The sequence below is a fragment of the Aythya ferina genome (assembly GCF_964211825.1).
Source record: "Aythya ferina genome assembly, chromosome: 2".
NCBI classification, from domain to species: Eukaryota; Metazoa; Chordata; class Aves; order Anseriformes; family Anatidae; genus Aythya; species Aythya ferina.
Window position 1 is genome coordinate 15,646,227 of NC_140297.1, and position 14,252 is coordinate 15,660,478.

The following is a 14,252-nucleotide window of genomic DNA, read 5'->3' on the forward strand; positions in this document are numbered from 1 at the left end:
TGCAGGGTTGATGTAGTGTCTGAAGGCTTGAAATAAATCTCTCTATTAGAAACTTGGAAAATGTATTTGCATAGTATGAGGAAATGTGTTTAATTTTTATTCTCTGAGATGCTAGGTATCTTTGTGAAGTCTAACTTCTGACTTTTAAAGGATTGTTTGATACTTGATAATTCCCTAATACTGCATAAACACCTGTATATGTTAGCAAATAAAAATGGTGCCCAAAGGCACCATTGTATATATTTTGGTCTAATTTTCCAAAATAGTATTTTTATCTTGACCACTGGTGTTCTACCGATGATAGTGTTTGAGGAAGTAGTACTTAATTCACCGTATCTATTAAACATTCCAATTACTGGAAGTGATAAACAACCATTCATGAAATGTCTGCTTGTGTTGGTATCAAGACGTTAGAGAGATGAGTTTGCTCTTCAGCTTTCTTATGCAGGAGTTTTGGGAAACTCCTGTTTTAATCTAATTTGTGTGTATTTATATGCATTATATGCTGATTTTTTTTTTTCTTTCCTTGCAGCAAGATAAACCTGATGTTATTCGACCCAAAAGAAAGTATGAGAAGAAGCCAAAAGTCTTACCTTCGTCTGCTGCTGCTACTCCTCAACAGACGAGTCCTGCTGCACTGCCAGTCTTTAATGCTAAAGATTTGAATCAGTATGATTTTCCTAGCTCGGATGAAGAACCTCTCTCCCAGGTAGTATCTCCAGAATTTTATGCTGCTGTTAGGGAAGTAATAGAAGTAAAACTCAAGAATTTACTAATATCTCTTCCTCACCAACACTACCCCCATTTTAAAGGTTTTGTCTGGTTCTTCGGAGGCTGAGGAAGAAAATGATCCCGATGGTCCTTTTGCCTTCCGTAGGAAAGCAGGCTGTCAGTACTATGCTGTAAGTAGAATTTCCTTACGTATCGTAAGACAGAGCATTGTTGTAGGATAAATTCATATGTCTAATTATTTTAAAATTATTTTAAGCCTCATTTAGACCAACCTGGCAACTGGCCATGGAGTAGCCCTAAAGAGGGAAGATTAGGAGATGTGCGTTATAGATACTGCTTAACCACTCTGACTGTACCCCAGAGGTGTATTGGGCTTGCACGAAGACGGGTCGGCCGTGGTGGAAGGTAAGCACTATATAATTGGTGTTGTTAGTTTTTTGGTTTTTGTTTTTTGTTTTTTTAATAAATCAGTAAGACATCTTTGAAAAGAGAAAAGTTGGGGGGAAAAAAAGACATCACAAATTTGGCGTTCGGTATACTTCTTTGATAGCTTCTTCAGCTGATGATGCTGTAGTGGAAGCCACTTAGTACTTACTGCTTGCTTAAATGTTTCTAAATATTTTTATTGCTGGCACTCTTAAGTACTAAGGTGAAAACAAGCATATGTTTTTAGTTGTAATTGGTGTTTCATATTTAAATGACTTGTGTAGTTGTCTTCAAATAAAAGTACTTGATGATAGCAAAAATCAGTTTTCTGAAAATGCATTTCTGATTTTGCATCTGCTGTAGCGGAGAATTTTAGGGAGAAATATTTAAAAGTGACAACTGTTTCAAGTTCTAATCATGGCCCAAAATGTTGAAGAATTAAGGACTGTTACTTCAGGCATTTTATTTCTGAGCTTCTTTAATGGAAACAATTTGGAAACTAGTATAAGTGCTATTTCTATTTTTTATTTACTATTTAGTATAAGTGCTGTTTCTTAAATAACTTGTGATGTGTTTTAATACTGATGTCTTCTAATACTGACGTCCCAGTCATTTTTAAATCTTAATTAAAAAAGTGATTTGACATTCAAATAAATGCTTTGAGTGTCTTATTCTGTTGGCGAGTCAGATAAGAAACTGAAGGCTCTTACTGGCATTTTGCAGGGGAATTTGGAAAGTAATGTGTGATAGCTTTTGGCACTTCATGGGATGGTTGTAGGTATATTCATTTTATATGTCAGTAAAGCACTTAAATTGAAGTTACTTTAAGAGGACATTTGGATTGCATTTAGTTACGTAAGTAATTTTATTGTATTTCTTCATTGTACTGCAGAAGTCTTCCAGCCTGATGGGTTGGGGGGGGGAAATTGTGTCCGTTGCTTTGTCATAATATATACACAATGTTTTACATCAGCCATTAATAGAGTAAAAGCTAGTACATACCTGGAAAGAGAAACGTCAACATACTGCTGCCTGAAAAGTACTGAATATATAGTTCTACTTCATGTGCCTGATCTCAGGGATTTCTTGGTGTAGATTAGTTTTGTGTAGTTTCTTCTATTTGTTTATGTATGTCTTCCTTGAGCACACATGGCAAACTGGTGATTTTATTGGTATTTTCTTGCCCCAATGTAATTCTGCATTGTTCTTCTGTTTTAGGGTGCTACTAGACAGAGCGCATTCGGACTACGATAATACATTTCATCAGCTGGATTTGGAAATGCTTTCCTCATCACAACACTCTTCAATCAGTCAATTTGCCAATACCTCAGAAACAAATACCTCGGACAAATCTTTCTCAAAAGACCTCAGTCAAATACTAGTCAATATCAAATCATGTAGATGGCGACATTTTAGGCCTCGGACACCATCCCTACATGACAGTGACAATGAGGAACTCTCCTGTAAGAAATTATACAGGGGTGTAAATCGAACAGGCACAGCACAACCCGGGACCCAGATATGCAGTACCTCTATACAAAGCAAAAGTAGCAGTGGTTCAGCACACTTTGGTATGTTTATTTTGACAAACTTCCTTTCAGAAATATTAAACTTGACTCAGAAAATTCAGAATATCGTTAGGTCATCCATACTTTGCTTCATGATCTATTTGGATGGTAGCAACCCATCTTTTATCTTTGCTACGCAGAATGTTTATTTTTAGTTACTGCCAACAGTAGTGTACTGCATCTCAAACTTATGCAAATGCTACCTTGCTATTTAAGTAGAATTTTAGAAATGTGGTTATTTAGAAACAGTGTTGTATAGGGTAAAGGTAACTCTGAAGATCTGGATTTCGAAAATTAAAAATATTTTTGAAATGCTGATTATAACACTATTCCATTTTTTGTCACAGTGCAAGTGTGGTGGTGGGAAATGTTTAATTAAAATGTTTGTAATGAAAATGCCAGCAAGGTTATGAATTCTACTCTGGACTTTTAAGTAAAAGTAAATGCCATTTCCCATCCAAAAATGTCTAGTCTACCCATTCACGCACCCTCTGTGTGCATCTGTTCATGCTCAGCAAAACTCTGACTCTACGTCTAGTCAGCAAATGACAGATTACTTCGTTTAGAACCTCACTTACAGAATTGAGGAACTGACTCTAGGAAAACTTGATGTGGTGTTAATTGTTTTTACATTGGAATATTTGGATGGTATCTCTATGTTGAGTTCTTCACACTGACAGTTTGGTACTTACATGGTTAGCATATAGCTTACATAACTTCTGAGTTTTGATAAGTTAATATGTTAAATCTCACCTTTTTATACAAAAAAAAGTGGGATTCTCTGTTCTTGTTTTTTAAACAAATTTTTGAAGTTCTCTATCATTTTCTCAGAAGCTTCTCGAATGATGTTTCTACTTAGAATTTTAGCTTTCAGAAAAAAAAAAAAAAAAACAAACTGAGAACACCTAGAAAATGTATGAGTAGAGTGGAGATAGATACATATACCTAATAAACTCCCCAGATTGAGGGGATATATGGAATATTTGCTCAGAGTGCTGCCCTAGTGTCTCAGGTCTTTCATGTTCTCCAATATATTTTTCTTCATTTCTCTGTCTTGCTTCCCTGCATCCTCTTTTTTTCTGAAAATTCTCCTTCCTTGCATTTTTAGACTTAGTGGGCAGCTTTGTTCTGCTTCCTTATTTCATGTTTCCTCTTCTTGCTGTCCTAGAGTAGGTCATTGTCCTCACTGCCATCCTTCACACGTTCTTTTCTCTCTTATGACTCTTCTTGCTGGGAAAAGTATTAGGGCTAAAGCTGGTAGTGCTTATGGCTTGTGATCCAAATATGGCTTTTGGTGTTTGAATTCAACCCCTCCACACAAGTAATGCTTCAAATCAATAAACCAGGTCTAGAACTGAATGAGAGCATCATCCATCTAATAGCTGGAGTCTGAACTTTGCTGTAATGCCAGCCAGGTTACCGGTATGAAAACAAAACTCTGTGTGATGAATAGTTTATAAACATGCTCTGAAGTGTTGATAGGCAGTACGTTATATCTGAAAACCAGAGACTTGAAAAATCAGCTGATTATATTCAAAGCATATATTTGTATGTATATGCATAACTAAATGTAACACTCATAGAATCTCTTTTTCTTAAAGAGATAATTAAGATACCTCCTAAATGGAAGTGAATAAATAAACGGAATTGCTATTGTGATCTGTTCTGTAGAAGCTTTTATGTGGCTGAATTTTGAAGCATGTGGGAAGGTAACGTAGATGTCTCAGTGCCTTGCACGTTACATTAATTTGTGCTTGGAATTGACTGCAGGTGGCTTGTCTGTGTAAAATGGGTTAGTATATAGAGCTTTAAAATGTAGAAGTTGTAAAGTTCAAATTCATATTTTTATTAGTGTCAACACAGGAGTGATATACTTCATTTAAAAAAAAAAAAAAAAAGAAACCTACATCTGAATTCATAGACACGCTTGAAATCAGTTACTAGTCTCTGGGTAGTCAGTTGTTATCAGTGTGACTAAGTCAGTTGTACTTCTAGAATTATTCGTAATCTTAATCAGGATTTTCTGCACCTGTGTAGATGTCGGAGGTTTTTTATATATGATGATATGATGGTTGTCTTTAGGGTTAGATGTTTGAAAACAACTTAGTCTTACTCATCAGTGCCGTTCTGATTTCAAGCCTTCTTTCAGTGATTTAAAGTCTTCCTTAAGATACGTTGTCTACACAGATTACAGGTGGGAGTCTTTGTATGTCTCGTGGATGAGTTTAACCTCTTCAAAGGTGCTTATCAGTTGAGGCTACAGCTGCAGATTTAGGTTTTCGTTTTGTCGGAAACCCTATAAAGACCACGATGTATCTAACATCTGTATTAGAATTTCTCTGATAATGTTGCAGATAACATTTCTGTAGGGTGTCCCCAGTCCCTTGTTCTTAGCTATCTTTAAAGCTGGGAGTTTGTGGTTGTGGATTATTTTAGCATTAGTTTCCGGTTCTCTGCATTTTAGTATCTGTTTGGTTGGTTTTTTTATTGTTTTTTTTAAGTGGCAGTAGGTCTTGTTGCCAGAAACACTGATTAAAGCACTTCTATTTTAAAAAAGCCTTTCATCCCTTCCCTGCTGCCGTGAGCTGTGGTCAAACCAAATAGCTTACCTTTAAGATGAGGTTCATCTTGAGATTCTGTAGTGGTTAGCAGAGGTGGTCATGTTGCTGTGTGCCATCACATGAAATGTTCTGTCCCGTTCCATATGAAAGATGTTTACAGAAATGTTGAGCTTTTTCCACCTGGAACAACTCCAACAAAATGCTGCTGATGTGGAAAAACAGCTGTGGAAAACCTTGTTTTTTCAAATCTGTCAGATGTGGTCAGCACAGGCGAGAATTCAAGATGGTATCTCAAGCTGCTCTGCTATTCAGAGGCCTTTTCATTAAAAGTGTGCTGTGACACAACCGTTCTTCTCTGGCTACAGGAAGCATTGGTTTTTGTCCTGAAGATCGGAGAGATTTCCTCAAGGAGCCAGGAGGTGTTCTGTGTTCACTTTGAAGTGAGCACCTGAAGAAACGAGCTGTTCTGATACTGGCTTTCAAAGTGCTCAGCGTAAAAAAATGTATAGAAGATGGAGTGGTTGGATAGAGATTTCATGTGTCAGCTGAGGAAGGGATGTCTTAAATCTCTTACAAGTTACTTGGAGACAGCTTGTGTGCTGAAGGGATAGACCGTGGCAGCAGGATCAGGTAGCCAAGAAAAGTAGCATCACTTTTGAAGAGGGTGGTTCTGGTTCCTTTTCATTTACTGAAGAGTTAGGAAAAGACATCTTTTGCCCTCTTGCAAAAAGACCAGATTTCAGGATCTTCAGACATGTTACACAACACCACTGAAAAGCAGGCAGGAGTCTAAATGCACAGTTCGTTCTTGTGGAGGATTAACTGTTGTTCAGTGGGGAAGCTGTTCACTCTGAATGAAATGGAACGTTTCCTGCAGTAAAGGAGCCAGTATTGCTGACAGTTTAACTACTAGTCCAGGTTATAATCTTCAGAGATGGCACTTGTGTGTCTTAATAGTTTGAAGGATATAGGAGGCATAAGTGTTCATCTGAACTATGCATGAGCCAGACATTGTCTTCCTTACTGGATTAATTGATCTAGTTCTGCCAGGCAAATGGCAGTCTTGGAACTGCATTGAATTCTAGAGACTGCTTTTTTTCTGCAGACTTGCTATTAAACGCTACATTCGTTTTTGGATGTTGGCATCTAGTAAATAAAAGTCTGAGACAGTTAAACTGTATGGCACGTATGGTCCCATTGCAGCCTTGGGTTTAGTAGGTGGCTGGTGTCTCCAGTCTGCTAGTGAAAGGTTTGAGCACCAGCTCCCAGGCTCTGCAACAAGGTGAAGCACCCGTGTTGTGTTCTGTTCTTCACTGCCTTCCTTGCAGAGAAGTTAGAGCTCTTTGAGAAGGTCTGCAAGTCATAAAGAGGCTAACAGTTAACTACAGTCTGCTTAGCAAGCAGACTAAATCTGTAACTCTTGCTTTGAGAAGTCTGTGTTTTGACAGAAGCCTTACTGAGAGTTCTTAGTTATCTTTGGTATTAATAGATAGTATTTTATATGCAAACCTGCAGACATCTAGGCTATTATTAAAGAATCCAGAATAGCTTACCTTGCCTTTTCTTTCTTGTAAACTAGAGATGTAGATAACGTGCTACAAGCTGTGCTTTGACATTTGGTAACTTTTTATGTGGGAATTCCATAGAAATAGCATTTTTCCTAGTAAACTTGGTTCCTTTTTTTCACGCTTCAATGTGCTTCTGAAAAACAAGTTCGCACATGTACACTAAAGGGTCTAGAAGGATGGTGAACTATGTTTCCATTTCTCAAATATGTTCTTAGAATTTCTGTCTCTACTTGTGTTGCTGGTTGGTGGATCTCTGCTAGTTTTTGGTGCTTAAGTGTTCTCATCAGGCGTAGCTGACACCCTTACCATGCTCTGCCCACCTCCAGCAAAGACATTCCATTTCCAGAAGAAAGCAGAAGGAAGCTTCTCAATCTCTTTGGCAGTTCCTCACTCCAGAGTAGGACCTGTCTTTCCTTTTTATTGCTTTCATGCCATCACTGGCTGTTCAGGTCTTTTTATTTAACCCTTCTATTTGTAATAGTCTCAACACTGCTGCTTGCTTTACCATTTTCACTTTTCGAAATACCTGTTTTCAAAGGGGATTATAAACCTGGTCATGAAAAAATTGATGTTTGTATTGGCTACTTTCAGTTATCATTGGAACTTAAGTCTGAGCCCCTCCACGGCTGAGATGTTGAGATCTTAGGTGAAGAACAGTAGCCTCAAAGCTACATGGACTCCGGGAATAACAGGTGGTTTTTGGCCACCTTAAGTGAAGGGAGGAAATTTTGAAAATAAAATCTTCTGGGAAATTATGTGACTGAGGGGTGGGGAATAACCAGTATTTATGAAAAAATTTGCATATTTCTTGAGACTTTGATGTAATTCCTTTTTCAGAAACTTTGTAGTTTCACTAGTTTTTCCTGTTCAGCTTCAAGTCAGTTGTTGTAAGGCTTTGCCCTGAATTGTTGGGTCTTTGGGGTTTTGTAAATTGTTAGACTTGGTCTGCATTCCATGCAAGTGCGGTCAGGTATCATCTGCAGAGTAAATTGCATGTACCTCGAGTAGTCGTGATGTTTCTTAGAAAATTTATATTGAGGATGATGGGCAGGCAAATATATATAGCAAGCATTTCCAAGTTTTATTCAATGGCTATTAAAAATCCTCCTTAATAATCATTTCTGATTGTTTTTCCACTACCATGTAGGGAATACGTATGTAGACCTAATATCTAGTTGATAATGTCTAGCTTTAGAGTTCTGATAGGAATTTCACACTGAATTCTGTTGTGCTGAAATATAAGGCTGTCGTAATAATAATCAGGGGCCTAATAATCATGTTCTCGGTGTGTGATAATGCCATGTTTAAGTAAAATCAATCTTGAACTTCTTTTCAGAAAGTGAAACATCTTTGGGCCTGGTGCATCAAATACTAAATCACACTGATGGCTCTAAGTCTCTCCAATCTTCTGAATTCACTGGTGAGAACCTGCTATACAGTAGAAAATCTTTAACCAGGCAGTATAAGCCAGATAACATCTCATAATACAGAGATTGAAAATGTGATGTTCTGGATTACTTAATATTGTGAATGATGTTTGCTTTGCATGCACTTTGGCATTAGTAACCACTAATTGTTCTCTTGTACAGCAGGGGTATGATGCTTTCATGTATTTCTCTTATGAAAATACCGTAACACAATATATAATCTCCCTCCCACAAAGTTAGCAGTTCTGTAATTGTGGACTTTATCAATTGCAAGCTTTGGTTATGTGATCTATCTTCTGTTACTTGATCAAGACTGCTTTGTTAATGGCCGTTACCTCAGCCTGAAGGATTGGGAAATCTAGCGCTGATTGGAATTTCAGAGTTCTTTTAACCCTATATAAGCTTAATGTCTTAATGCTTCAGTTTTCCTACTGAAATAGCACTTCTCCTTGTGAGAGTGGATACTTAAGATTATGAAGCAGTTGCTTTTGTTTTTTAATGACTCTGAATATGTAATTCTTCAGGTGTTTGACAGGACTGAAGAATGTGCTGAAAGGTTTAATCAGGCCGTTTGAGTTTCTTGGTATTATAATTATTTTTAATTTTATTTTAATATAAATTAACCTGGATAGGTTATTGTGTTTACTCCGCAAAGATGGCTCGCTTTCCCTGGTAATTCTAGGGAGCATCTTCGATTCAGGTTAAAAAAAAAAAAAAAAAAAAAAGAGAGAGAGAGAGAGAGATGGTTGTAGAGGATCCAGGAGTTTACACGTGCATTTTCTGCTTCCCAGGATATATTTTCTAGTTTTTAGGGAACAGGTTCTTGCAGTCTATATTTCTGTGTGTATTTTCCTACTTTAGGGAAATAGAGGAGCAACTAGTACATCACCTCACAGTAAGACTTGGCAGTGGTAGTCAAGAGGAGGAGGCTGTGGCTATTTACCATACCCTGAACAATTCTTTGAGATTTGCTGTCCATAGGGATCCCGCAGCTGGCCTGTCTTCTAACTGGTTTCAGCCACTTCAGGGAAAGATTTGCATTTTTAGAGAAAACTAAATGCAGGCTGCAGTGTTTTAAGGCTAATACACATTCAGTGCTGTGGTAAAAATAGTTAGCAGTGTAAAAATAGTTGTATATTGCAGTGTAAAACTGCTGAGAATTATGGATCTGACAAAACTGCTGACAGCATCACTGTGAACCTGTACTTCAGAAAACACCACCCTTTGAGTATCAGCATCCCACAGAATATAGTAGATAAGTCAAACAAATATGCAATTGAAAGATATTATTCAATAACTTAATTTGAGCAAAAAAATGATGTCATTATCCAAAAGATTACAAATATCTCAGTCACTTAAATGATTATAGGAAAACATTCAATGATTCAATTGTGTAGTTTGTTGAAAATCTAAGTTATTGCAGAGGACTTGTTGCTGTCTCTAAGGAGATACTAAAAAAAAATAATAATTTGTAAGCATTCATTTATCCTGTCAATCAGTCACAGTTAACCTAAGGGATTTCCTTGTATTCATAGCTGCAAACTCCCAAAGCTTATTTCTGCTACTTTCTTTTCTTTTTGCAGTTTTTAAGTCAGAATACTTTTTTCTTTTTTTTTTTTTCCTGCAGAAGCGTAGCATTAATACAGTTGCAGAACAAGTGCATGTATTGTCCCAAGCAGTTAAACGAAGAGAATAGCAGCAAAACGTGATGTAGTGACTTAAAATCCTGGAGGCTGTCTAAACTGCAATGTCATAACTTGATTCAGAATTCTACTAGTAACAGTTTAGAATTATATTCACTTTTCATTATGTCAGTTGAGAACGGTATGCTGCAAAATAACTGAGAAACATTCGTATGGCCTCATCTCACAGTAAAACTTGAGCTTCACATCTTCTGGTAACTATCATGAGCTATCGTGAGATGTGGATCACTCTAGGTAGAGTTGTAACTTAAAGGTTTGTAACATTTAAGATTAGGAAAGTCGGAAAATTGATTCCGTTGTATAGGTGGCTAAAAGGGTCTTGGAAAATGTTGAGAAGGTTCTGGAGAAGGTGCAGTTGTTAGCTCTGAAAGACAGTTGAGATTTTCTGAAATTGTCTTATTTGTAGTAGCGGTTGAAACTTGGTTGGATTCTGTGTAGCGAGTGAAATTGTATGCTTTGTTACTGTTAAATTGAGTAAATTCTGCAGTATTGGGTAGGCATTACTATATGATGGAAACATGATAAATCTAAATGCTGTGTCCTTAGCATGCTGTTGGACAAGTCTATAAATGCTGTGTTCCCATCTAGAGCTGCTGAAGCAATAATCTGTTTAACAAATAGCGTGTGTCATCTTTAACCATCAAATGTTTTTATACCTTTTTTATTTTTTTTAACTTGAAGCTCTTAATTTCAGAAATCGCTGTTGTTCAGTTGTCTGTTGCTCTGCTAATTTTTTTTTTTTTTAAGACTTGAAGGTCTCCAGTAATACCACAAATATGTAACCGCTTAGCAATACCACTTCTCAGTTACCAAAAGCTCAGGAGGCCTAAGGGTACAACTAAGGTCTGGGCTTTCTTCTTGCCTGCTATGAATGGGCTAAAGTTGCATCAGGGAGGTTTAGGTTGGATATTAGGAAGAACTTCTTTACTGAAAGGGTTGTTAGGCATTGGAATGGGCTGCCCGGGGAAGTGGTTCAGTCACCATCCCTGGAGGTCTTTAAAAGACATTTAGATGTAGAGCTCAGTGATATGGTTTAGTGGAGGACTGGTTAGTGTTAGGTCAGAGGTTGGACTCGGTGGTCTTGGAGGTCTCTTCCAACCTAGATGATTCTGTGATTCATTTGCTCCGTTTTTTCCAAAATAAAGCAGTATTTTGGATTTGGTAAAGCCAGGGATAACTGTTCACTACAACTCTACATTAAAAGCCTAAAATATACTTAAAGCTTGAAAATTGAAACTGGCTATTCAAAAATTTAACTTGCCTATCATGCTCTGGTACATGTGAGTACAAGAGTGGACATTTTTAATCTTAAGTATATTTGCAAAGTACGGTACAGTAAAATACCTTACTGGTATGTGGAACCTTCAGAAACAGCGCTATGTTGGTTAAACCATGCAGATTCTGAAGCTTGGGGTTTTTTTAAAGCATTAAGTTGAAAGTCGCTACTAACTGATAAATAAAGTGTCTATCGATACCAGAACAGTATTTCAATTCTTCTGCTTCCACTACTGCTACTAGTTTCCTCAGCTATCCCCATGCTAATCTTTGTCTGCTAAAGCTTTCTTGCTTAGCTGTCTGTGTTTGGTAATAGTTTAAAAATAAATGTGATAACGGGCTTTTAGTTTACATAAAGTAGAATTAAAATATGAACAGTGAGCTCCTTATTTGGTTTATGAATTCTAGGGTGGTTTTTAGTAAGCACTTTGTGTGGTATTACTTCTAAGCTGTTCTCTTAGAAATGACTTTGAAACATTGAAGAAATGAAGCCAGTTGAAGTAAGATTTAGCTCTAAGACTAGCATGGCAATATAAACATCCTGCATTACTACTTGCTGAAGACTGTTAATATAAAATAAAATAGTAACCTGAATGTAGCTGCTGAATAAGAATTTATGACCTCAAGAGCTCAGATATCAAAAATACCAGTAAAAATTCAGTGCTGTTTCCAGTACGTATTAAGAGGATTTTGGACAATGTTTAAAAAAAATGAATGTTAAAAAATCATAAATACTCTGGAAAAATACATGTTCAGCAGTGTTCACTCTCTTCAAGTAATTTTTCAAATTCTTACTTTGTTTATCCATTTTTATTAACCTGTTATTCAGGATTACACATAGGCTACAATTACTCCTCAGAATCCTTTTATATCAAGAAGTAGGAGATTGTTTATATCAAAATTAAAACTAGTTTTCTAAAGGCAAGCAGGCCTGAAAAATAAGATTAACCAAACAGTAATTACAATTTATGAACAAGGTTTAAGTGCAGTGATTATTTGTTGCCAAACAATAGTGAACTTTCCTGAAAGTACAACTTTCTTTGCATTCTAGGAGTATGAATGCTATTTACAGCACTTAAGATTGCAGAGATGCTCCTAAATAAGATACATATGTAAGATTTTCCTTCAGTTTTATCATAGGCTGAACTTGTAAAGAGAGTCAAATTCCAGCTTTTGATTTAGTTTGAAATTTAAAGCAGACTTTTATTTAGGAAACGTAAATTTAAAAAAAAAAGATCATTGTACTAAGCTAATCAATGTACTAATGACACGTTTTCCATTGGGCATCCCATGTCAGTCTGTACACACAATATTTGATCAATTTTTTTTCTTGCAGGGTAGCTGGATAAAATTGTAGTTGATTTGTCATGCTCTAACTTCTGTCACCTTTTCAAATATTTTAGAGAAGGATGTAGATGTAGTAGTTCAGTAGTAAGCCTGTCCAATTTAGAGTTTTCAACTAAAGTTAAAACATAAATTATCATTGTAGGTACTTGCTACCTTCAAAATGTCATCTGTGAGGGCTGAAAACAATGGTTTCACAGGCAGTTCCCAATGTTTGCATATAAACCTGCTTTATCATTAATGCAGATAGTTTAGCTTCACAAAAAAAAAAAGTGGAAACTGATGCCATTTCTACCTACATTTTTTAATTAGATATTACAGAGTTTTGGGTGGTTTTGACTGTATTTTTGGTTCCTTCTTCCCCCTCCCTTTTTTGGTACCAGCCTAAATGCAGCAGAACAATTGAAATCTTAAAGCTGTTTTTTTATATGTATAAAGAGAAGACTTAAATCAAGCAAATCTTGAGAAGGATGACAGCCTTCTTGCTATAAAGGTGCATTAAGGCTCTTTAGAGAACTGCTGTGGTGTATTTTTTATTTATTTAGGACGATAAAATAGATGTGTTTATATACACAACACCTACATATTTTGATATAGTATTTTCTCGTTTTATATTTTGTTCAGCATTTACAGCCGAACAATACCAGCAACATCAACAGCAACTGGCACTAATGCAGAAACAGCAGCTTGCACAAATTCATCAACAGCAAGCAAATAGTAATTCCTCTGCCAACACATCACAGGTGAGGGATTTGTCTGTGCTATGATTTATCCCTCATTGTTTCCCACCAGGGTTCATCTCTAATTGTCAACTGTTGCCATAGAACCTTGAAACTAACCAACAGGAAAGTGGCTTTCGCCTGAATCTACATCATAGCCATTCTGTAAAGTGTTTAGAAGGGACACTGCAGGTGAGTGTGGCAGGCATTGCCTCTGCTCCCTCTTAACCACAAAAAAAAAAGGGTCAGTCAATTAATTAAATATTCAGAGCCTTAGGAATATGAATTGCAAAGATCTCCAGCCATGTCATTATCCTCTTGATATGGGGGATTTTTAAATATGTCCTAAATATGTCCTTCATACAGCTGTGGAAGTGTCTAATACTCATAAATACATGGTGTTTACACTGGTGATGGACACATTTAAAAAGGTTCAGAAGTTGTTAGCAATCTGAACATCTCAGTCACCGAACTGGGTTTGGAATGTCATAAAAACGTGTTGACCTGTGAAACAATGTTGTTCCATAGAATTTTGGAAATAAGTGTATTTTAAATAGCTGTGGGGATTTTCTTCTCTGTTATTATTAACATAAAGCTAAAAGTGCATGGAAAACATCACAGTTCAGTTTTTACATAGCTGTACCAAATGCTGACAGTTTGGTCTGAGAAAATGTCTGGGACATTTCTGATTTACCTGGATAGATTTTTTGTTCTACTAGTTTGTGCGTAGCTTTAAAATGGGTGGCATACTGACTTGTGGAAGCTTCAATCACATATATTTGCCACCATTGTTCTTTTTAGGGTTTTGTTTCCAAGACACTGGATTCTGTTAGTGCTCAATTTGCTGCTTCAGCTTTGGTTACATCAGAACAATTGATGGGATTCAAAATGAAGGATGATGTGGTGCTTGGAATTGGGGTGAATGGCAT

At 36.6% G+C, this 14,252-nt stretch overlaps 1 protein-coding gene across 8 annotated transcripts in view; it reads left to right on the forward strand.

Moving 5' to 3' along the window:
• The window catches only part of EPC1 (enhancer of polycomb homolog 1), a 68,658-nt gene that overhangs the window by 51,549 nt on the left and 2,857 nt on the right, over nt 1-14,252 (forward strand). For 3 of the 8 annotated variants that reach the window (XM_084511302.1, XM_084511301.1, XM_084511297.1), the window contains 8 exons: nt 533-709; nt 813-902; nt 989-1,137; nt 2,377-2,729; nt 8,192-8,275; nt 13,229-13,347; nt 13,429-13,515; nt 14,125-14,252. The exon at nt 14,125-14,252 is cut by the window's right edge and continues 14 nt beyond it. In XM_084511302.1, coding sequence (XP_084367428.1) covers nt 533-709; nt 813-902; nt 989-1,137; nt 2,377-2,729; nt 8,192-8,275; nt 13,229-13,347; nt 13,429-13,515; nt 14,125-14,252 — 1,187 coding nt within the window. Of the gene's footprint in view, nt 1-532; nt 710-812; nt 903-988; nt 1,138-2,376; nt 2,730-8,191; nt 8,276-13,228; nt 13,348-13,396; nt 13,516-14,124 lie in introns of all 8 variants that reach the window. The other 5 variants (XR_014690358.1, XM_084511298.1, XM_084511299.1 and 2 more) reach the window with 5 other exon arrangements.